Raw genomic sequence first — 22,423 nt, 5'->3', positions numbered from 1 at the left:
GGTAGAACTATGCAAGTGATAAAAAAAAGTCAAACAAATAGAGCATTGCAGGTTTGAAACTTGAGCTTAGTGTCTCTCTACGAAGTTGTTTTTCACTCCAAAGTTGCTTCAAAGCCATGTGACTATTTTGATTATGCATATAGTCCCCCTGGATTAGAGCATGAACTAACTGAACAAATGTAAATGTGTCTATGGCATACTGGAATATAGGTGGTAAACATGATACAATGTCTCATCAGGAATGTAACTTATGCCTTTTCCCATGTGAAACACAGCCTGGGGAGGGTCTGGGTAATGTATACATTACACTGATATGGACTTGCACACCATTGCTGATATTACAGCCACCTTTCTGCCCTTTTACAACTGACCAATTACTGAGGAATTCACCCATCATTTAAGGCTGTTTAACTAATCACAGGTCACCTAATTCCTAATTAAAGACCAAGTCATAGAGACTAATGCTTAACAAGGATGTAAAATTTTCATGAGAAACTCCTTGTAAATATACAGATATATAGTGTGTGTGTGTGTGTGTGTGTGTGTGTGCTTGTGCGTGTGCGAATTCCTCACAAAGTTCCTGTGAATTCTTGTCCCTGCCATTCGGTGGTTAGGATGTCCTTTGTTCTTGGGGAGGGGGGTTGGTACCTGTGGAGAAGTATTTGAAATCCAATCAACTGTTAGAACTTTTTCCACTGTATGTAAAGGACACAGACTGATTACTAAGCCTCTTCTATATATCTCAAAGATACTCCTGAACTCATTTTCTCTGTCATTTATAGATTTGTAAGAAATGTATAATAGACATAGTTTATATCACAGCTGCAGTTTGAGTGTACTAGTCAGACTGGATAGCATTCTCGGGGGAGGGTTCGAGACATTGTGCGCATGACCTGATAGGGAGTGAGTAAGTGAAAAGAGACTGAACTTCTTACCACTCCGGCTCCTTGCACAACCCGCTATCTGCGGGACGCACAATCAATAGCAGACATTCGATTCAAAATTGTAGCTCTCTGCACGGTCGGACAGAGGAGGAAAATAACGGACGATCATGATATTTCAAGCAGTTGCCGTCCTATGTAAGTCAAAGATTTTTTTCTTATTTAGTCTGTGGTTACACTTGGGGAGACTAAAACCTGAATGGAATAAGCTTGATGTATATTGATTGTGTCATTCCAATGCAAGACATTAGATTTGCAACTTAATTTGTGAACTCTGCTCCAGTTATTGAAGCTGCTTCCTACATGTTTACATCTAATGTTGGTCATAAAACCACATGTGACTGTCCAAAGCATGTGATATTAATTCCAATAAAGAGCGATGGGTTCGGTTATGGGCGGTGTGCATCAGACTACTTTTCATATCGCAAACGTAAGAATAATATTAGAGCACTCAATCGAAAAACAAACTAATTTCCACTTTCCCGAAGTTCTTGGGACGTGCGCACTCGCCGATATACCCGAGCTTGGTGATGTGTGTACGGAGGGGAGCTGCTACCCCGCCACCGGAGACCTTCTCATCGGTAGAGCTCAACAGCTGTCAGCCACTTCCACTTGCGGACTTGTGAAACCAGAACCGTTTTGCATCGTCAGCCATCTTCAGGTAAATGTTCGCTGTTGGTTGTATAAAAGAACGTCTTTACGCCCCCCCCCCCACCCCGGCCATACCAAGCAAGGAGTTTGATAGCATCATGGCGCTCCTAACAATACATAGCCTATAAGGCGAGTAAAGCTAATATTAGAAAACGCTGCCTGCGGCCAGGTGGTGCGTTGAACATAAGAAGGGGCCAAGCTTTTCCAAAGGGATGTAGTGGTGAATTCCAAATGTTCACTCTTTGTTAGTGGCAACTGTATAATCGTTTTAATAAACTGCAAAAAGTAATCTAGATTAAACTTTCTAACTGTTTATTAAGCGCAAGAAAGCTTTGGAGATTAAATGCCGTTCTCAGAAAGCAAGGCTTCATCACAAAACGGTTTATATCTCACATCTTAAATTTGGCGTGCGGGTTAACTGGAATTTGTCATAATTACTTTGGTTTAATAATTGCGCTTTTAGTTTGCCCGGGGGCGGATTTGTTACTCTCTCAGGATTTTTCTTTTCTAAACAGCCTCAGGGTGTAATCTTTGTTTCCACCTGTAAGTTCCTGATGTAATTCTTGTCAGTTTGCGTTGGAAGAGGTCTGACCTCCAGATTCAGCACATTGAGCTGTCTAGACTACATCCTGAAAGTCGCAAAACCCCTCAGATGTGTTACTGAGGTATAGACCATAGAAATGGGGGTCTTCTGTTGGTTTACAATATGTATGCATTGCTTGCCTTTTGCTTTCTGGTGGGGCATAGTGTGCAGACAAAGACTGGAATTCCAGATCTTCTCAAACAACTGCCTCTTTGTAGACTTGAGGCGGTGGTAAGGCAGTGTGCCTTTTTGGGTTTAAGCCTGGATGATGTTTTGTTCATACTATAAATGTCCTCTGTGTCTGTTTTTACTTCTCTGTGTATCTGCTCTGCTGTTTAATGATTCATGCTCTTGTAAATGCTGTGGAAAATTATAATTGGATGGTAAAATGATTTGAAATTTGAAACAAAAGTGATGTAAAAGATAAGTGCACTGAATCTCTTTGAACTTCTTTGAACTCCAAACCCTTTGTGTGCATGTGTGTGTGTGTGTGTGTGTGTGTGAGTGTGTGTGTGTGTCTGTTTTGTGTCAAAAACACGAAAAATATTCTTTGGGATGATCAAAGAAGTGCAGTATAAAAATGACAAACATTGTAATAGGACCTTTTGAATTTTTTCCTTTCTCTAACTGGATCAGAATGAACAGCCAAGGGTAAATAGCTAGTGTAGGAATCTTATACACTTAAATGAGTTCACTATAAACAGATTGTGTCTGAAGATTGACTTTATCCTTAGGACATGAAGATGAACAGCCATTCCATTTAACTTCAGTGAATTCCTCACTCTTTTGATTTCTAGAAGTTTTAATGGCTTCAATGGCATGCCACTGATATTTTTCTTTCTTTCCAGGAGGAGAAAAAGTGCTTTGTTTGTGACTCCACTGTGCCCTATGACGAGAGTCTTCACACCACCAGTCACAGGATTGAGAACGTTGTCACCACATTTGCCCCCAACCGACTAAAGACATGGTGGCAGTCTGAAAATGGTGAGCTCAGCCTGCAGTTCAGTGTATTTTTGGCGCTTACTGTAACAGACATTGTCTCCAAGCAGCTTTACAGCATACTGTGTCTGACCCCTTTAACAAATGTCAAAATTGCACATAACTCCCCCCAAACTACAAATTCTCACCGTCTCGTTCTTTATTTCACACACAGTTTGTCAGACGCACCTTTTTCACATGCAACCCAAGAGCTTCTCCATAGGAAACTGGTCAACAGTGCTGTTGTGTCCAGTCACTGAACACAGCATTTTCATTTGTTATGTTAAGATCTCAAATATTATATTCATAGGACTTGAGCTGAGAGGAATATGTACAAAGTTTTCTATGTTCTGGAACATCATTGAGGAGTTTGCATTGAAATTGATGTCACTGTTTAGACCCCATACTGAGACAGGAGATGCATATAAAATCATTCATTGACATAGACTGACTTGAGAAGCAGTATTACTGTCTGTGGTGGTTCCCACTGAAGTGGTTATAGTAAGTTGTAGTCAGCCAGCCCTTGCTTCTCATGGGAAAAAGGACATGGCTGAAAGACCCAATTACAGGTAACTCTCTCTCTCTCTGTCTTTTTTTCTTGCTGTAATGAGTTAGTTAGAGCTTATAATCAGGCCAATGGTAGGACTGGAGACTTCAAAGTGGGCAGCTAATGCCTGAGCGGTTAAGGTGATGACCTGCCTTTTAACAGTGGAATGATGAGTTTTTCCCCTGGGAGTCATTACCACACAGAGCTGGGAAACACTGGGCGCAAAACTTTGTGCATGAGCTGTGATCTTTTAGGCCCCACATAAATAGCATACTTCTCTGTAAGAGGAAGAAAAATGATTAGTTGGAATTGCTTCTGATTCAGGAATGAATTTTAATCTGCCCTCTGATGTAGTCAGTGTTTCCTCAGAGATGGAGATTTTTTGAACCCCAGTAAAGTACTTTTAAAGCAGCTTGGGCAGCTTATTTAGGATTTGAATTTGGGAACAACTGATAAAGAAAAGAGCAAATTGTTATGCATTTGAATAGGAATGCATATTTATGGTGCAATGGTTTGCTTTAAACCCAGAGTTCTGCTAAAAGAAATTAGAAACTTTAGAGTGTTTCAGACAGGGAGAGACATTCTGGGTTCGCTATGTTATGGGAAAATGAGAGGAAAAGTCGAGAGGAAGAGAGAGAGGGGGAGGGAGGGAAGAAAAGGGCAGAAGGCGTGGGGAGTTGGGGCCATTCAGAGAAGTTTCTCCAGAGGAACAGGGGGATGTGGTTACTGTTACTCATCAGAGAGATGGAAGCCAGCTGGAGGGATGGGCCTGGGAACTGAGAGGAAGCAAACTTCTTTTTTATATTTTTCATTCATTTGTTTTCTTTCGTTCTTATAATCTTCCCTCTTATGTTGATCTAGATGGCACTTTTCCAATATATACAGCTATAGAGCTATAGATATGTGCTGTTGGCTGCCACGTTAAATGTTTTTCATACTGCCAAGGCCCAGAATGTTACTGAAGGAGAGCCATGTCCAATCCACTTCTACATTCACACAGATACCTGTACACAGGAAACGTAGCCTTGGATAGATACCCTGTCCCACAGTGGTGTCTTCATATCATCATATATAACACAGGGTTCAAAATAATAACACTAATGTGCATTTGCTGACCTGAATGTTCTCTCTCTCTCTCTCTCTATCTCTCTCTCTCTCTCTCTCTCTCTCTCTCTCTCTCTCTCTCTCTCACTCTCTCACTCTTTCTCTCTCACTCTCTCTCCTCCCTCCCTCTCTCCCTTTCTCTGTCTGTCTTTATTTTTCTTCCTCTTTTGTTATCTATCCCTCAGGTATGGAGAATGTTACCATTCAGTTGAACTTAGAGGCAGAATTTCACTTCACTCACCTCATCATGACCTTTAAGGTAACTGTACTAGGGGGCTGAGGAGAGACAAAGAGAGAGTTAGAAAGGATGTTACAACAGGCCCCAGGCTAAGGCGGTGTGTTTGTGTGTGTGTATGTGTGTGTGGCTGAGTGGCTGTGAGAAGAGGGGGTGGGGGTCAGGGGGTTTCGAGATGGGGTTTATGGTATGAGAATGCAGTGGGAGGTCTTAGAGCCCCAGATGTGTGTGTGTGACCAAAATGTTTGGAATGTGGCTTATGCAGCACAGTTCTGGCTCTCCTAACAAACATTCGTTGGTATCGAAATCTCAACCTGGGCAAACATGTATTGACTTGCATATATTATTATAATACTTCTCATTGAAGTATTGCCACAGCAGCTTACAATCCAACATTTGTTGGACTGTATTGTATATATTGTCAATTTTCATATTTTATCAGCTATCAAGTTTTGAGGAAATATTATGTAAGGATTTATATTTATGTTATATATATGTTAATGGTTGTGTTTCAGCCTTGTCATCTTGGTAGTGGAATCAGCGAATCCTGATACACACACATTGTGTTAATGCCCCCTAAATGAGTTAAATGAACTCTTAGACTAAATTAGTTTGCAAAAATTTAGATTACGGTTCCATTATTGATATTTTTTATTAATAGCTACGTCCAATTCCTTTGATAACATATCCTTTTAACATTGATTTTATAAGTCTAGTGTCTGAAGCCCAGTTTGTATTTGTTATTTGTAAATTTAAGATGCATTTTTATCTCTTGTCTGTGTGGTGTAAATTACTTTGGGCTGCTGCTATGGTGTGTGTGTGCGTCGCTGAACAAATATCATGCGTCTTTCCTCAGACCTTCCGTCCTGCTGCCATGATGATCGAACGCTCGGCAGATTTTGGGAAAACGTGGCAGGTGTACCGATACTTCGCTTATGACTGCGAGGCCTCCTTCCCTTCTGTATCTCAGGCGCCGATGAAGAAAGTCGACGACGTGATCTGTGACTCTCGCTACTCTGACATCGAGCCTTCGACCGAAGGCGAGGTCTGTGCTTCATTACGTTGTGTCTAGACTTAATGTTGTTTTCTTTTTCTTTTTTTTTTTGAAAGTTTCAAAACAATCGAAGCGTGCCGGTCACTATGTGTTTTTGATTCCTTTTGGCTGCGTGTTTGCGTTTGTGCAGGTCATCTTCCGCGTGTTAGATCCGGCATTTAAGATCGACGATCCTTACAGTCCTCGAATCCAGAGTAAGTGCAACACTGAAACTGTAAGCAGAGATTCAGTACAAATAACAGAACCTGTATGAGTATTTGTAGAGGTGATGCTTTACCTGAGAGCTTTATTACAGTACCATATGAGGTGTAAGACATTTCTGTAAACTTTATAGACATTGTTAAGCATTAGTGGCACTGTGTTTTAATTTTCCTTGCAGACTTGCTGAAGATCACTAATCTGAGAGTGAAGTTCATTAAGCTCCACACTCTGGGTGACAATCTTCTGGACTCCCGCATGGAGATAAAGGAGAAATATTACTATGCCATCTATGATATGGTGGTGAGAGGAAACTGTTTCTGCTATGGCCATGCATCCAAATGCGCCCCTGTTAACGGAGCTGGAGATATTGTGGAAGGCATGGTGAGTTTGAATTGCTTTCCTCAAAACCTGACTGCACCAAAAGTAGCAGTAGTAAAATAAAATACCAGAGCCATACCACACAAAACTTAGCACTGGTAAAATAAACTCTGAAGAGTGTTAATTATGATAAGTTGTGAACTCATGTGTCTGTAAGTATTACCTGTTCGTATACATACCTTTTGAAGAACAAGTTTAATGGAGCAGTACGTGAAATGCACATTGTTGGTTTAGTAACCCTGTGTGCTTTTTAAACTTGGTGTTAAAATGCTAAAATAACAAGGATAGTAGGATCTCCCTTCACAGGTGTGGCTTAACACAGGTAATCTTTGAAGTACAATAGTTCTGATTGTTGTTTAGATGATTAATGTTTTAGTCTTAATATAATTAACACCGTTGACTAAATGTCCCTCACTGACATTAACATTTTTTTCTCACAGTCTGTCTGCCATGACAAATAAATTAGCCAAGAGATTCCAGTTTGCAATGATAACTCCGTCAAAATATGTGTCCTGTGAGAGAATATGCAGTGCAGAAGTCTCTCTGGGGGTTTTGTGATTCAGTTTATGTTGCGTGGAAATGTAGCGGTCATGGAAGGTTAAGGCTCAGAAGTCCTGGCTTTAAATTCAGGAAATGCTTGAGTTTTTTTTTTCTTTCCCGTGAACTGCGTGCACGCAAGAGTGCACAAACACATTGTGTGTGTGTGTGTGTGTGTGTTTATATGTGTGTGTTTTTGCGTTTGAGTGTTTGTATATGTGGTTGTGACTGCAGAAGCAAGCTGTGGGGGTTCCTGTTTAGTCTGTGCTGTGACTTGTTTGAAGTGTTTCAGACGCTGACGAGAGTTGGTCTTTTGTTACCTTTGTTACCACAGTGTGGTGGTGCTTATTAAGCAGAATTCCAGACAGATCTTACTCTCATGGACCCCACCATCAAAAATCCCAGAGAAACACATTAACTGTCTTTAGGAGCCATCTCCCTGACATTAAAAAACTCAAAGATGGCCTGTTTGAAGTGCTCTCTGCGGAGAGCTGGCTTTTGTTTAATGTAGAACAGATGCATCCGGTATAAACATGCCTCGCAGCCATCTGGAAAGGGGATTTTTTTTTTTTTAAATTGGAAAAGTTTGCTCCAGACGAATGCATCCTTTGTCCTGACTCTCCTTTAGAGATGAAATCTCTTCAGGTCAAATGGACTGTAGAGCGACATAGTCAATTTAGAACAGAAATCCATAACCTGTGAAGTTTTGAAAGATGTACTTTAAGAACACAAAGGAAAACATCTCGTGGGATTTAATTTCATAACTTCATAAATTTTTCCGTAAACATTATTTTTGTATCTAGAATCTTCCATCCTGTGGTTGAACTCAGTCAGCATGGGGCCTACATTGAAAAGCTATGACAGACCTGTCTCCCCTGTCAATGTAATGACATTTTGCTGTTGTTGTTTCTTACTGAGAGGTTATGCTTGATTTACTTCAGGTTATGTCAATTAACAGAGTTTCTCAAGTGGAAATGTTTTTCTTTGTTTTTATTATTTTTTCCCTTGGTTCTGATGATCATGATGAGTTCTGTCAAACTTCTGTAGACTGAAACAGCAGATAAGACCGATAAGACTAAGTTTTTATGTCTCTGTTCTTTTTGGATCTTTAGTTTGGCAGGGTTTGATGGTGGGTGTTAGGCATTTGGTTTTTTTTCTTTGTTTGGGTTATGCGGTGTGGGTTTGGCATCATTGTTGTGTCTTGTTCTCTCACAGGTCCATGGCCATTGTATGTGTAATCACAACACCATGGGACTGAACTGTGAAAGATGTCAGGACTTTTACCACGACCTGCCCTGGAGACCTGCTGAGGGTCGCAACACCAATGCCTGCAAAAGTACGACACCGACATGCTCTTTATAGAGTTCAGCCTGTTTAATTCCTGAAGGCTGTGTGGTCCCTCTAAGCATCCACTGTTATTTTCATTTATTTTATGATTACAGAATTACCCTTCTGTATAATTATCTGCATTAAATTTGTCTGGCAGGAAGTACACCACTGATTATTGCTTTAACCTTCCTTTCCCTCCAGAGTGCAACTGTAATCAGCACTCGACTTCGTGCCACTTTGACATGGCGGTGTACATGGCCTCGGGCAATGTGAGCGGCGGTGTGTGCGATGATTGTCAACACAACACGATGGGCCACAACTGTGAACAGTGCCGACCGTTCTTCTATCAGCACCACGCCAGGGACATTAGAGACCCCAGCATCTGTGAACGTATGTGTTGCTCTTCTCTTCTCTCCTCTCCTCTTCTCTTCTCCTCTCTTCTTACATCTGCTTGTCTGTTCTCTTGCTCTCTATTCTCTGGGCCTGTCTGGTCTTGCTCATAATGTTACTCTGTGTGTCCCTTTGATCATCTCTCTTTGTCATGGGGAGGCACTAAACACCTGGGCTTTGATGTATGAACTCTGACCTCTCCATAGTGCATATATCTATCTATCTATCTATCTATACATATATCATATATATATATATCATGTATGTATGTGTATATATATATATATATATATATATATATATATATATATATATATATTCCCAGCGTAACTGTACTGAAGTAAAGGAGTCCTGAATGAGTTGTTTATTAGTCTTTTCTTGCCTGTTGTTCCTGTCTACACATTATCATTTTTTACAATATTTTCATGCATAGGTATCTTTGTGACTTATATTATAGAGTTTTTACTTTTTAAGCCTTGTTTGTATTAAACCTTCCTTCTCTTCAGCATGTAACTGTGATCCGGTGGGTTCCCTTAATGGAGGCATCTGTGATGCACTGACGGACGTGTCTATGGGACTGATCTCTGGTCAGTGTCGCTGTAAGCCCAATGTGGAAGGAGAACGCTGTGATCAGTGTAAACAGGGATACTATGGCCTCAGCGATGACCCGCTGGGCTGCAAACGTGAGTTTGTATATTACTTTGACATTTGCTTACAGACACTCAGTGCAACAGTCGTCACAGTTAATATATTATCAACATACATGCAGGTTCTTCCAAACACAGATCTTCCATAGATAAGGGATTATTATACAGAGTTGAGAGGTAAGATCAGTGTTTATGCCAGACTGCTATGATACACAGCCAACCTGATGTGCAGCTCTAGTTAAAAAAAATCAACACAAGTGTACCAATTCACTTTTACACAAATCATCAAGAGTATTAAGCTAAGTCTTTAGCCTAGCCCAAAGAAAACTTAGCTCACTGCTGAGATTCCTGAACTACTTAAAGAATTATTAGCACAGTTGGATTAGAGTACTTACTATAATTCTACTATGAAAACAATAATAGAGTTAGATTTGAAAATGCAGTGTATTTAAACGTCTGAGCATGTTGCTGAGAGTTGTGGTGTAAATTCTGAGAGTTGTCGTTTGTTTTTGTGCAGCGTGCACCTGTAATCCTCTGGGTACGGTGCCCGGTGCGAGCCCATGTGACACAGACACTGGAAACTGTTACTGTAAACGCTTGGTCATGGGCAGAAACTGTGACCAGTGTATGGTAAGTTATGTCTTACTGAACACAGCAGCATAGTGTTATGTGTTCTCATTTGAGATAATCACTCGTTTTTTATTGAGGACTGGCTCATATGTCCACTGGAGATGGTTAAATTACCGTGAAGTGACTGTTAAAGATGAGTTTCAGATGGAGTACAGCTGTAGTTATTTAGTTACTGAACAATAAAACACTTCTGTGTATTTCACAGTGTGATTGGCACTGCTGTATCTCTATCCCTGTAGTCTTAATTGTGGATAATTTCAGCTCTGTGGATTTCCTTAGGCAGCTCTGTATGTTACATATGTTCAGTGATTCTGTTAAGTCACACGTTTCTTTTGAAGTGGAACTTTTTGGGTGGGCTGTCTATAACATTGCGTAATGTAAGTGTGTGAGTATGTGTGTGTCTATTTAACAATCTGTCATTTTCCAGCCTCAGCACTGGGGTCTCAGTAACGACATGGATGGCTGTAGACCATGTGACTGTGATGTGGGCGGAGCCATTAATAACGAGTGAGTGTTGCTCTGAGAACTCATCTTGACTGGTTTGATCCTTATAACTGGTTGTAGGCACATTTATACTTGAGGTGATTGACAATGCCTTTGATTTTAAATGTAATGATGAAGTTAAATATGATGTGGGAAGCTATAGCAACAGTGCTTTTGGTAATGGGGAGATTTTATTTTGCGGGGACCTGCGAGACTCATCCCTAATCTGTTTAAGTGTGAATTAATAAGGTCCCTACAGGAGATGCTCTCTGGTCAATAGTGATTTTATAAACCACACTACTCTTTCTATATATATGTATGACTATAAGTAGTACTTCTCTTCTCAACATTCAAAACCGGCTCACCAGTTTTCTGTCTCTCTCTCTCTCTCTCTCTCTCTATCTGTTTTGCCGTGTGTGTACGTATGGTTTCTGTCTCTCTTTCTCTCTCTATCTGTTTTGCCCTGTGTGTGTACGTATGGTTTCTGTCTCTCTCTCTCTATCTGTTTTGCCCTGTGTGTGTACGTATGGTTTCTGTCTCTCTCTCTCTCTCTATCTGTTTTGCCCTGTGTGTGTACGTATGGTTTCTGTCTTTCTCTCTCTATCTGTTTTGCCCTGTGTGTGTACGTATGGTTTCTGTCTCTCTCTCTCTCTGTATCTGTTTTGCCCTGTGTGTGTACGTATGTTTTCTGTCTCTCTCTCTATCTGTTTTGCCCTGTGTGTGTACGTATGTTTTCTGTCTCTCTCTCTCTCTCTATCTGTTTTGCCCTGTGTGTGTACGTATGGTTTCTGTCTCTCTCTCTTTCTGTATCTGTTTTGCCCTGTGTGTGTACGTATGTTTTCTGTCTCTCTCTCTATCTGTTTTGCCCTGCGCGTGTACGTACGGTTTCCAGTTGTTCTCCAGAGACAGGTCAGTGTCAGTGTCGGGAACACATGTTCGGGCGACGCTGTGATCAGGTGGAGTCCGGATTTTACTTCATTGCTCTGGATCACTATACATACGAGGCTGAAGATGCTACATTAGGACCGGTGCGTGTGTCTTGCTCATACACCCCTCTTCTGTTTTTAAACCTGCTTAGCTGAATGCCATTTGTTTGTGTCCAAAAATGTGAACCATTAAATGGGTATCTGCAGTACATCCTCTGTGACCTCATCTGTCCTACACTGTCAGTGTGAGGATCTAAAGGCATGGCATAGAATATTTAATATTACATGCACTGGGCAAAAACCCACTGGACACAAAAAGGGGCAGTGATACCATCTGTTGATGCAGTCCAATAAAATATATCAACTCCTTCATATTTCTTAAATCTAATCTGTCTCTCTCTCTCTCTCTCTCTCTTTCTCTCTCTCTCTCACTCTCTCTCTCCTGGTTCAGGATGTGACAGTGGTGCGGAGGCCCTATCCTCAGGATCGTTCTCCTACCTGGACAGGTGTTGGATTTGTAAACGTTCCTGAAGGAGCATACCTAGAGTTCAACATCAATAACATCCCTCACTCCATGGAATATGACATCCTTATACGCTATGAACCCCAGGTCAGTCAATTTACATTTCATATTTACATGACAGGAACTCTTTTTCTGTTTTTTTCATCTTTACCACGATGTTGGTACTTTAACACAACTCTGCAGATGGGTGTTTGATGCTTGATATCTCAGGCCTTTCTCAGGACAATATACGTCCATTGTTTCCAGCTATGAGGAAACTAAATTTATCACAGTGACACTCATCTCAGATTTTTCAGCCAGTAAAATACATCGCACCTCCATCTAGTTGTTTTAAGGTAACACAGGAAGGAACATAATGGTGAAAATTAAAAAAAGAACAACTTTTTCTAATTGGAAACCAGGAACATCTTTATTAGTAGTTATGTAGAAGGAGTCAAGGCTTGTTCATCTGTTGTTTGTTCTTTCATCTTGGGTCTCTTCTCTTGTGTGTGTGTCTATGTGTGTGTGTGTGTGTGTAGTTACCAGAGCAGTGGGAGGAAGTGCACGTTACTGTAGTCAGGCCTCAGATCATCATGGCTGACAGCCGCTGTGTCAACACCATGCCAGATGATGACAACCAAATAGTGTCCCTGCACCCTGGTTCCAGGTTTGTGTGTGTTTCTGTGTATTCACTAATCTGTGTACACCCTCATATGGCGAATTTAGTTAGTTAGTCACACTTCAGTCTGGAATAGTGTTCATATCTGTTTGTTTTGTCACTGCTGCTGTGTGTGTGTGTGTGTCTGTATGTGTGTGTGTGTGTGTGTGATCTTTTAACAGTCTCTCATTGGCTCTCTCAGATACGTGGTATCTTTTAACGGTCTCTCATTGGCTCTGTCAGATACGTGGTGCTGCCGCGGCCTGTGTGTTTTGAGGAAGGTCTGAACTACACAGTGAAACTGAACCTGCCGCTGTATTCTGCCCTCAGTGATGTTCAGTCTCCATATACACTCATCGACTCAGTAAGATCCAACATGATAACTGTAAGACCTCGAGCAATCTCCAGGGGGCTGTGTAGCCAGACCCTAATTATTTGTGTGTGTGTGTGTGTGTGTCTCAGATTGTGCTGATGCCCCACTGTAAGAGCCTGAATATGTTTTCGGGTTCTGAGGGAGTGGATGTGGTAACAAACAGCGCATGGGAAACGTTCCAGCGATACCGTTGTCTGGAGAACAGTCAGGGAGTTATCAAAACACCCATGACTGATATCTGCAAAAACTACATCTTCAGTGTGTCTGCGCTGCTGCATCAGGGAGCTAAAGGTACTCACACAAAACAAACGGACCACACATTCACAAACACACCCAGACACACACATGCACGCAAACACACACACACGCACACGCACACGCACACACACACACGCACACGCACACGCACACGCACACGCACACGCACACACACACACACACGCACACGCACACATACACACACACACACACACACACACACACAGATGCACAGGCTTTACCAAATTATAAGCAGTTCCAGTGTCAACTCCCCAGACAAACACACACACAGATTTACAGACTTTACCAAATTATAAGCAGTGCCAGGATCAACACCCCAGACACACACACACACACACGCACGCACACACAGATGCACAGGCTTTACCAAATTATAAGCAGTTCCAATATCAACTCCTGAGACACGCACACACACGCAGATGACATCATCACACACTTACCATCTCTCCAACTCTTTAGCTCATTGTCTTAACTGTATTGGTGTCAGTCATCACTCAAGGCTGCCTGTATTCTGTCTACATGTCATTCAGCATTGCTGATCCATCACTTTGTGTTGTCCGTGGTTAACCCCATCCCTCCATCTTTCCATCCTTCATCTCTCATCTCTGGAGTTTTCTGTTTGTCTGTTCATGTCTGGGCTTGTGAAAACCGAGGAAACCGATTATACAGCCTCTGGGTATCTCTCTCTTCACCCAAAATTTCACATACATTGTCAGACTGAATTATGCTCTGGTGCAGGATTGGAGTGGGCCAGACTGTAATTTTAGGTGTTGATACCGATATGTTTGGCTTGAGTGTGGTTTGACAGGACTATCAGGCCATAAATTTTTCACTGGATTTAATTTTCACTGTGCAGACATTATGGGGCAGCTCGTAAAATCTGTCCAAAATATCCCAAAGCAGCTTGGACGAGTAACATCCAGTGTGTTATTTGAAATCACCCCTCATAGCAGATGTGAGCGAAAATTTCCTACAAAGCTTCCTGCACATATTCATTTGAGATCTATGAGCGTACATTCATTAACACATACATTGTTCCACTGACTGGAACAATGTATGCTGGAGAATGTGGATTATATGAACAGTGCGAAAATGCTGTGTCTTCCTGTTGAACCTTTAGGATATCAGTGCAGACACATGTACCCACAGATCTTGGGTTTCCTCACAGACTTCTGAATTCTAGTCATGCGGACCCACACAAAGCCCATTGCTGTCAACTGGATTCAGCTTATCTCTCTATTTCTCAGTCCTTGGCCTGGAGAACTGGGTGTGCTGGTATTTGATATTGGCCAGAATGTGCAGTGTAGTGGGTCCTTCTGACTGGAGTTGAAAAGTATTGGTCAAGAGGATTCTGGGTCTGTTTGATTTAAGAGGTGAACTGAGATTTCACACAGCTTTAAGACATGCTTGAAATTGATCTCAAGGCAAACACTGAGCGTGCTCAGACCTGCAGTAGAGGAAGCTACAGTGTTTGAACATTTCTTAGACTTCAGACACACACACACACACACACACACACACACACACAGATCACTGTCTTGTCGAGATTGCTTTCCTTTGAATTTACCCACGGTGGAATGTCTCCTTGACCCCAATCAACACACATACTCACACACACAGATACTTGTCTTGTTTGAGGTCTCTTTCCTGTGAAGTTACCCACTGTGGAATGTCTCCTCAACCCCAGTCCACACATACTATCATTAACTCCTTCTTACGAGGATGAGTGTCTTTTGTTCTCGTGTCAACATGATGAATTATCAGGTGCTGCTGATGTAGTTCCGGAAAGATAAAAACTCTATTTTCTTCAGTCTGTTAGAGAGAGACAGAGTGTGTGTGTGTGTGTGTGTGAGAGAGAGAGAGAGAGAGAGAGAGAGAAAGGCAGACAGAGAGACAAAGAGAAGAAGAGAGAGAGAATCTTCCAGCCAAATCTTCCCTCTGTCACTGATTTTGTAATAGGGTTAGATGAATTCCCCTTATCTGTTACTATTTGAGTCACTCATTAAAGTGAGAGCAGAAAAAGGTCATTAGGAACACTAAATCAAGTCAATACACTCATAAAAATGCATATTTTATTTAGCTTTCTCAGTAATAATTTAATTATTTAAACCTTATTTCTGAGGAGACTCTCTCTCTCTCTCTCTCTCTCTCTCTCTCTTTCTCTTTCTTTCTCTTGAAGTCTGTATACATGCATGTAGGTATTTTTTTTATACGTATGCCTGTTTCATTCAATGTGTTTCTATTCCTTTTTGAACAAACCTGCCTGAGTTAATGAAACCTTTTTTTTAAGGATTTTGCATGTTTGTGCAATGACCGTGGTTTTAATTCAATTCTCTCTCTCTCTTCCTTCTCCCTGTTTTTCTGTCTCTTTTCATTTCTTTGTTTACCTGTCCTGCTCTTTCTCTGTCTCTCTCAGCCTGTGAATGTGATCCTCAGGGCTCTCTCAGTACAGTGTGTGATCCCAATGGTGGCCAGTGCCAGTGTCGGACCAACGTCGTGGGCAGAAACTGTGATAAATGTGCCCCTGCCACCTTCCTGTTCGGACCCGGCGGCTGCCGACGTGAGTGTCCTCTTATCTGTGTCCAGACAGACGTGTCTGTTTTCCCTTAATGACAAGAAAACTAACACAAGTAGAAACGATGAGTAAACAAGGAATCATCGCTAGGTTACAACAGTAATGTTTCAACAATGGTCGTCTGAGGTAATGGAGATAGTTAGTGGTGCATAGAATCATTTGTAGAATGTGCTGGACAGCATGTGGAACAGACACACTTTTAAATCTAGCATAAAAAACCCGTTTCAAACTTTGGTTTGTGACTTTATAGACAGTTGTTTGACCTCAGATTATGTGATTAGGCTCTCTCTCTCTCCCTCTCTCTCTCCCTCTCTCTCTCTCTCTCTCTCTCTCTTTCTCTCAGCTTGTGACTGTAGTCCTCAGGGTTCGGTTCATGCATTCTGCCACGAGGCCACTGGTCAGTGTGAGTGTATCCGCGGTGCGTACGGTCGTCAGTGTGACCACTGTCTCCCCGGTCACTGGGGTTTTCCAAACTGCCGCCCCTGTACCTGTAACGGCCACGCCGAGCAGTGCGATCCCCAGACGGGAGAGTGCCTGGGCTGTCGAGACTACACCACCGGACACAACTGTGAGAGGTCAGTCAGTCGCATCACAACCGTGCCAACACAGAAAGAATGGCCACTATTGTTTTAGTGACAGTTGTTTACAGTGCTGGTCCAGCCCTGCTTACACCCACACACAGAAAGGCTTGTGTGTTATAAAGATGCATGACTTTGTGAAATGGTCTTCGAGAATCGAAGCCATACACTTACAAAACTAGTTACTAATGTTAAAGTAATATTCTAACAATACTAGCATGATAATGATTTGATTATAAAATGGTCTAATACAGCCATTACTGTATCCACATACAAAATTTAATAAAGTTATTGCTATGGTGATAAGTTACAGTAAATAATTTGTGAAATAGCTCATGATAGCATTCTTTGGTGTTTAGTTGGTGGAATAACATTTGAATAATACTACTGTAGCAATACATCTATTAAACAGTCTTTTACTGGATATAAATCTGAAGCGTATCAATGTTTAGTGTTTGATGTACAGCAATACAGGTTAAATATCAGTCTTTCATAAATGCTGTTAAATGTGCCCTTGGAATTACAGAAGTCTTTATGTAGCATTTGAAAAAGATGCACACTGAAAATGTTCTTTTCTTTTCCTCTCAGGTGTTTTAATGGCTACTATGGCAACCCGGTTTTGGGATCAGGGGACCACTGCCGTCCATGTCAGTGCCCAGACGGGCCGGGTGCCGGTCGGCAGTTTGCCAGCGGCTGCTATAAGAGTCATGACTCCCACCAGGTGTTCTGTGTTTGCAATCCAGGATACAAAGGTACATAATAACTACTGTTGGAGATATACTGAGCTGTCTGTCAACGCTACATGTACAGTAGAATTTATCATATAGCACATGTTTAAACACATCTTAAAGAGGAACTCTAGGGAATACATGATTTAAAGGTTGTAAAACAGAAATTCTGTCTATCTTCAAGGGGAAAATTTCTCTTCAAGAGATAGATAACACTCATCGAGTCTGGTGGTAGCTTCTTTTATGTCTTTTACTGAGGAAACTGCTCTTGCTAATAAAGAAATACATGAAAATAACTGTATCTTTGGTAAACAGGTGTGGAATAAAAGGTAGAAGTGGTCATTTTAAAATCTCTCTCTGTAACCTTTTCTCACTCTCTCTCTCTCTCTCTCTCTCTTCCCAGGTGCCAGGTGTGATGAGTGTGCACCTGGTTTCTATGGTAACCCTCATGTGGTGGGTGGACGGTGCCAGGCCTGTGAGTGCAACAACAACATTGACATGGTGGATCCAGGGTCCTGTGATGCCCGTACCGGCGCCTGTCTGAAATGTCTATACCACACAGAGGGCAGGAACTGCCAGCTCTGCAAACTGGGTTACTATGGCAATGCCCTCACCCAGAGCTGCAGGAGTGAGTCTCCTAATTTCATATCGTAGTTTGAGGTTGTAATAGTTGATTTCAAAGAAGCAAGACCTTAAGTGAAATCTTCAGGGTTTCTCTCTGTTTCTCTACTGAACACATGTCCTGTAAGATCAGCTGTAATGGCATATACATTTCCTTCAAAATTCACATGAAAGTGGAAGTAACATATTAGTTAAGTTAGGTACGAAATCGTAGAACATTTCTAAACTGCATGGCTTTGGACTGATCCAACGCTTCCAACTCTGTTTTCTTTTACAAACTGATGGCACAACATCATCAAGGGCCAGTCCTCTCAAACTATGATGTGCCAGTCCTCGACAAGGAAACTGCCGGTCCGCAGAGCCCTGCCACTGCGGCAGTCTAATTATGCTCGGTGCTTCTGTCACTCGCCAGTTGAAAATAGTAAAATTTTATTCAAGATTCTGGAATGGTAAGCAAGTTCTCGTGGGCGGCAACGCTTAACGTTCTAGAATCTGGAATAAAATGTTACTATTTTCAAAGCAGGAATTTCAGTCAAGGGGGCGGGGACCTGGCAGTTTCCTCAAGGCAGACCAGCGCTGGTCCGCGGCCTGGAGTTTGAGAAACGCTGATCAAGGCCATGTCTTTAGTTGAACATTGGGATCTCCGTTTTCATTGGGTCAGTGTGAAATGGCACATGAAATGCGTGTAACTTGGCTCATTGGTTGTCCTCTGTTCATTAGAGTGTGTGTGTAACCACATGGGCACTGCACAAGAGAGCTGTCCATCTCTGGGTGACTGTCACTGTGACCAGAGCAGTGGGCAATGCCAGTGTCTGCCTAATGTGGAGGGGCAACATTGTGACCTTTGTGCCCCCAATACCTGGAATATGGCCAGTGGGCGAGGATGTGAGGAGTGTGACTGTGATCCCAATCATTCCTTCAGCTTGTCCTGTAATGAGGTCAGTGAGACACACACACTCACATTCACACTCACACTCACACACACACTCGCACAAACACACACACACACACTCGCACTCACACACACTCCCACTCACACACACACACACACTCACACTCACACTCACACACACTCACACACTATTCCATGGTACAGATAAAACATATTAATATAGGGATATTTAGATATTCACCTGTGTCCTCTCTCTCACTCTCTCTCTCTCTCTCTGTGGTCGCTCTCTGTTTATTCTGAAGATCACTGGTCAGTGTTCCTGTAAGCCTGGTTTTGGTGGGAGAACATGCCGTGAATGCAGAGAGCTGTTTTGGGGAAACCCAGAGGTTAAATGTCACGGTGAGTCATTAATAATAAGACACTATCTCATGACATATCATCTAATATTATCACAAATGAATAAAAATGACCTAACATACAGTGATTTTGTTTAACCTACAAACATACATTAAAGGCAATAAGAGGAACCTCTTAGTTTGTCTGCCTTTTTCAGATTACACTGCTAATCATGTACTGTAAATACAGCACATTGGCTCTGTCCATATTCTTTTAGTATTTTTTCAAAAGTATAACCTGTCTCTTATTGCAGAGAATAATCCGTTGTTTTGTCTAGGTCTTAGAGAATATAGGGAGAAATTCTGCGTTTTTCTGAGAAAAAAAATCACATACAAAGACAATCTTTTCTTCTTTAAAAAGTATTGCGTTTTATTATGTTACACTGTGAACATCATCAGTAAAATTTAGAGTGATGGTAGTTGTGAAGTCCAGCTGTGGATATCCATGGGAACGCGTGGGCGACACTAACCGATTAAAGCCCAGATGTGCACAGCCTTGATGAGCGTGCACGAGTGTATCTGTCCAAGCCTCCCAATATCCTTCCCATCCGCTACAATGCGCCATTGTTAACAAGAGCTCTTTCCTCAGGGGAATGTGTGTGTGTGTGACGCAGAACCATTGGACAGAAAGGAGCCTTTGTCCTTCTGCTCCAACTGAACTGAACTTTACTAACTCACTCATTTAATGACCATGAATGAGAAACAAAGATGTCAGAAAAAGTCAGAACGTTTCACTTCTTCAGGGGAACGGTTCTTGCATTTTTGCTTGCATTCCCGGCGCATTGGCTGTTATGATTTGATTAGACTGGCTGAAGTCTTGGCTAATGCCAGCGCTCACCAAAACATTCCTTAGGATATATTTTTAGTTTTTTACTTGTCAGTTATAATTGTTCTATGTAGTCAGACTCACAGTCATTTCTGAGAACTTTAAAGTTATGAAATTTGCCATGAACAAAGAGCAACTTTTTATTTTGTGGTTGGAGTGGTCAGTTATGAGATTCATGAAAAGCTAGCTATTTTACTGAGGGTGAATTTTAAGGACTTTCAGAAAGCCATGTTTGACCATCTGAATCTAGTCTTAAAACCTCTGTCAAATGCGAGGGGCGTCTGTCATATCGGACTTGCTACGGGGGAGTCCTGAGATGTCCTGCTTTCCGTTCCTGACCAAGTTTTTTCTCCTGATTACGCTTAGCTGCTTTTGGCCAGTTGGTGTTTTCTCACAGTGGTTAAAGACTCAGTGCTGACAAGAATTTTCCCTGGTTTGTTTTGAGAGACTGGACAGCACGGGAAATAAACCGCCCCCACCCCCCCATGTTTCCTTAAGATCCAGTTACCCCTCTAGCCTCTGAGTGTTGACTCACCCTTAATCTGCTCTAGCCCAACAGCAGAACTGAGACTTTCTCTGCCTGGTCTGAAAGCGTGCCCCCTTTGTGTGTCTCTCTCCTTACCCAACCATGGCTGTGTTTGGGACACTCACATTTCATCTCCTCAGCCCTGCGTAGAGTGAGGCTCACACAGTTAAGAGTGGGGTCACAGCATGGCTTAGAGAAAACTACTGTTTAGACAGTAGGACATGGTAATATTCTCTCCTGTGACTGTTTACAGTATTATCTGTATGACTGAAAGTCTGTGTTGCATTGTGATTGCATTATGAGTTGAAGAAATACTCTTGGTTAGTCTTGGGAGTGTCTATCAGACTTACAACACCCAACCCCCATTGCCCTGTTACAGTTATTAGAGTGCTAACCAGCTGCGTATCCAAATGGTGGAATCCCAAACACAGCTCTCCTCCCCTGATTTGTTGCAATAGTCTTATCTCCGTGTTAATGAACAACAGATGTGTGGAAGAGACATGGAGAGAGAAAGGATATTTCTCACAGATCCATGGCCACAGCTCGCAGAGTTTCTGTGGTGAATATTAGGTCATTCTGATTCAGTTTAGCAGTTAGATCTAGTTTTTCTCAAGTCCGGTAAAAAAAAGGAACATGTTCTGTCATAGTTTGATGTTTAATAAGAATGGAATAGTAAAGTGTATATTTAAGAGATTAACTAGTCATATGGATATTTTAATGCCTCAGAAATGATGTTGAGTAATGAGTCTTGGTTCATATAGCAAGCAGGTTGCCAGGTCATTTCCTCTTGACTGACACAGGTTTCAGAGCCATGCCTCAGTAAATTTGTCAGCACTGCATGAACAGTCAAACACCAGTGAAATTTCCTTTGTGGTATTAATGACTGGTGTTTGTCTATCCTAGTAACTCCTTAAGTGGTCTGGTCTTTTTGGTGATTTTTGTCAATACAGCTGTGTGTGTATGTGTTAAATATGTGTTAAATATTTACACCCTCACACCTGGTCTTTGCCAGTTGTGTGGTCGAGTCCAGAGTTATATCTTTGTAAGCAAAGACTGCTGTAATCACAGGTGACTGTGGAGTGTGTGTGTGCAGATATGAAAGAGGGAGGACATTCAGGTACTTGCTTGTACAATGAATGCTTGTGTGGCACAGCGTGTGTATTTGTGTGTATGTGTGTGTGTGTGTGTGTGTGTGTGTGTTAGGTCAGGACAAGTTCCTGCATTCCCTCCCCCACACAAAAGCGAGCACAAAAGGAGCTCAGTGAAGACCCCAGCAAAGACTTGAATCCCACTGCAGTCTGCAGGGGTCACATTCACCGCATAGTTCCTCCAGGCTGCAAACTTATAGTACTGCCCCAAGCTCCAAAAAACCAGCACTAATCCCTGAGCTCATCCCCCACCTCCACACCATTTAGTCCAGTCTTAGCAGCCTGAGGGGATCAGGTCCTTTCCAACAGAACATTCAAGGTCTGTGTGTGCCTGGTTGTAAGTCTACCTCCTGTGGAATGCTGTTTGAGTGTGCACGCATAAACACAGCCAGCCAGAAATACGACAGGGCACCTTTTTCCATCATGGAGTTTATGTGTATTTTTGTGTGTGTGTGTTGGTGTCGCTAAGGTCACATTAGGAGTTGTGTTTACTCTGTGCCTGGCACTCTGAAGGCAAACTACTGCCCTTTTGTTCCTCCAGTGTTGTGTTGTAGATTGCGAACATCTTCAGCTTCCCTAATATAGTGCTCAGTAATGTAACTCATGAGGAGAAGCAGAGTCTCTCTTAAGAGCAGAGAGACTCCTAAGAGAGACACCAGTTCTCAGTGGAGAAAGTAAGTGCAGTTGTTGGCTGTTGTGCCATACCCT

The 22,423-nt window shown here is 42.0% G+C and overlaps 1 protein-coding gene across 1 annotated transcript in view; it reads left to right on the top strand.

Annotated features, from left to right (window-relative positions):
* The first annotated feature begins 1,048 nt into the window (after positions 1–1,048).
* The window catches only part of lamb1a (laminin, beta 1a), a 28,262-nt gene continuing 6,887 nt past the window's right edge, over positions 1,049–22,423 (top strand). The window contains exons 1-23 of the mRNA XM_030766978.1: positions 1,049–1,079; positions 1,430–1,602; positions 3,024–3,159; positions 4,990–5,063; positions 5,896–6,084; positions 6,224–6,287; positions 6,473–6,675; positions 8,425–8,545; positions 8,740–8,928; positions 9,435–9,611; positions 10,093–10,205; positions 10,633–10,712; positions 11,581–11,716; positions 12,066–12,224; positions 12,656–12,783; positions 13,018–13,138; positions 13,237–13,438; positions 15,843–15,986; positions 16,345–16,576; positions 17,168–17,331; positions 17,711–17,935; positions 18,649–18,866; positions 19,123–19,219. Coding sequence (XP_030622838.1) covers positions 1,052–1,079; positions 1,430–1,602; positions 3,024–3,159; positions 4,990–5,063; positions 5,896–6,084; positions 6,224–6,287; positions 6,473–6,675; positions 8,425–8,545; positions 8,740–8,928; positions 9,435–9,611; positions 10,093–10,205; positions 10,633–10,712; positions 11,581–11,716; positions 12,066–12,224; positions 12,656–12,783; positions 13,018–13,138; positions 13,237–13,438; positions 15,843–15,986; positions 16,345–16,576; positions 17,168–17,331; positions 17,711–17,935; positions 18,649–18,866; positions 19,123–19,219 — 3,373 coding nt within the window. The 5' untranslated portion in view covers positions 1,049–1,051. The remainder of the gene's footprint in view (positions 1,080–1,429; positions 1,603–3,023; positions 3,160–4,989; positions 5,064–5,895; positions 6,085–6,223; positions 6,288–6,472; positions 6,676–8,424; positions 8,546–8,739; positions 8,929–9,434; positions 9,612–10,092; positions 10,206–10,632; positions 10,713–11,580; positions 11,717–12,065; positions 12,225–12,655; positions 12,784–13,017; positions 13,139–13,236; positions 13,439–15,842; positions 15,987–16,344; positions 16,577–17,167; positions 17,332–17,710; positions 17,936–18,648; positions 18,867–19,122; positions 19,220–22,423) is intronic.

This window comes from Chanos chanos, chromosome 2 (assembly GCF_902362185.1).
Source record: "Chanos chanos chromosome 2, fChaCha1.1, whole genome shotgun sequence".
NCBI lineage: Eukaryota > Metazoa > Chordata > Actinopteri > Gonorynchiformes > Chanidae > Chanos > Chanos chanos.
The sequence above is the reverse complement of the archived record's forward strand: the minus strand, read 5'-3'. Positions and strand labels throughout refer to the sequence as shown.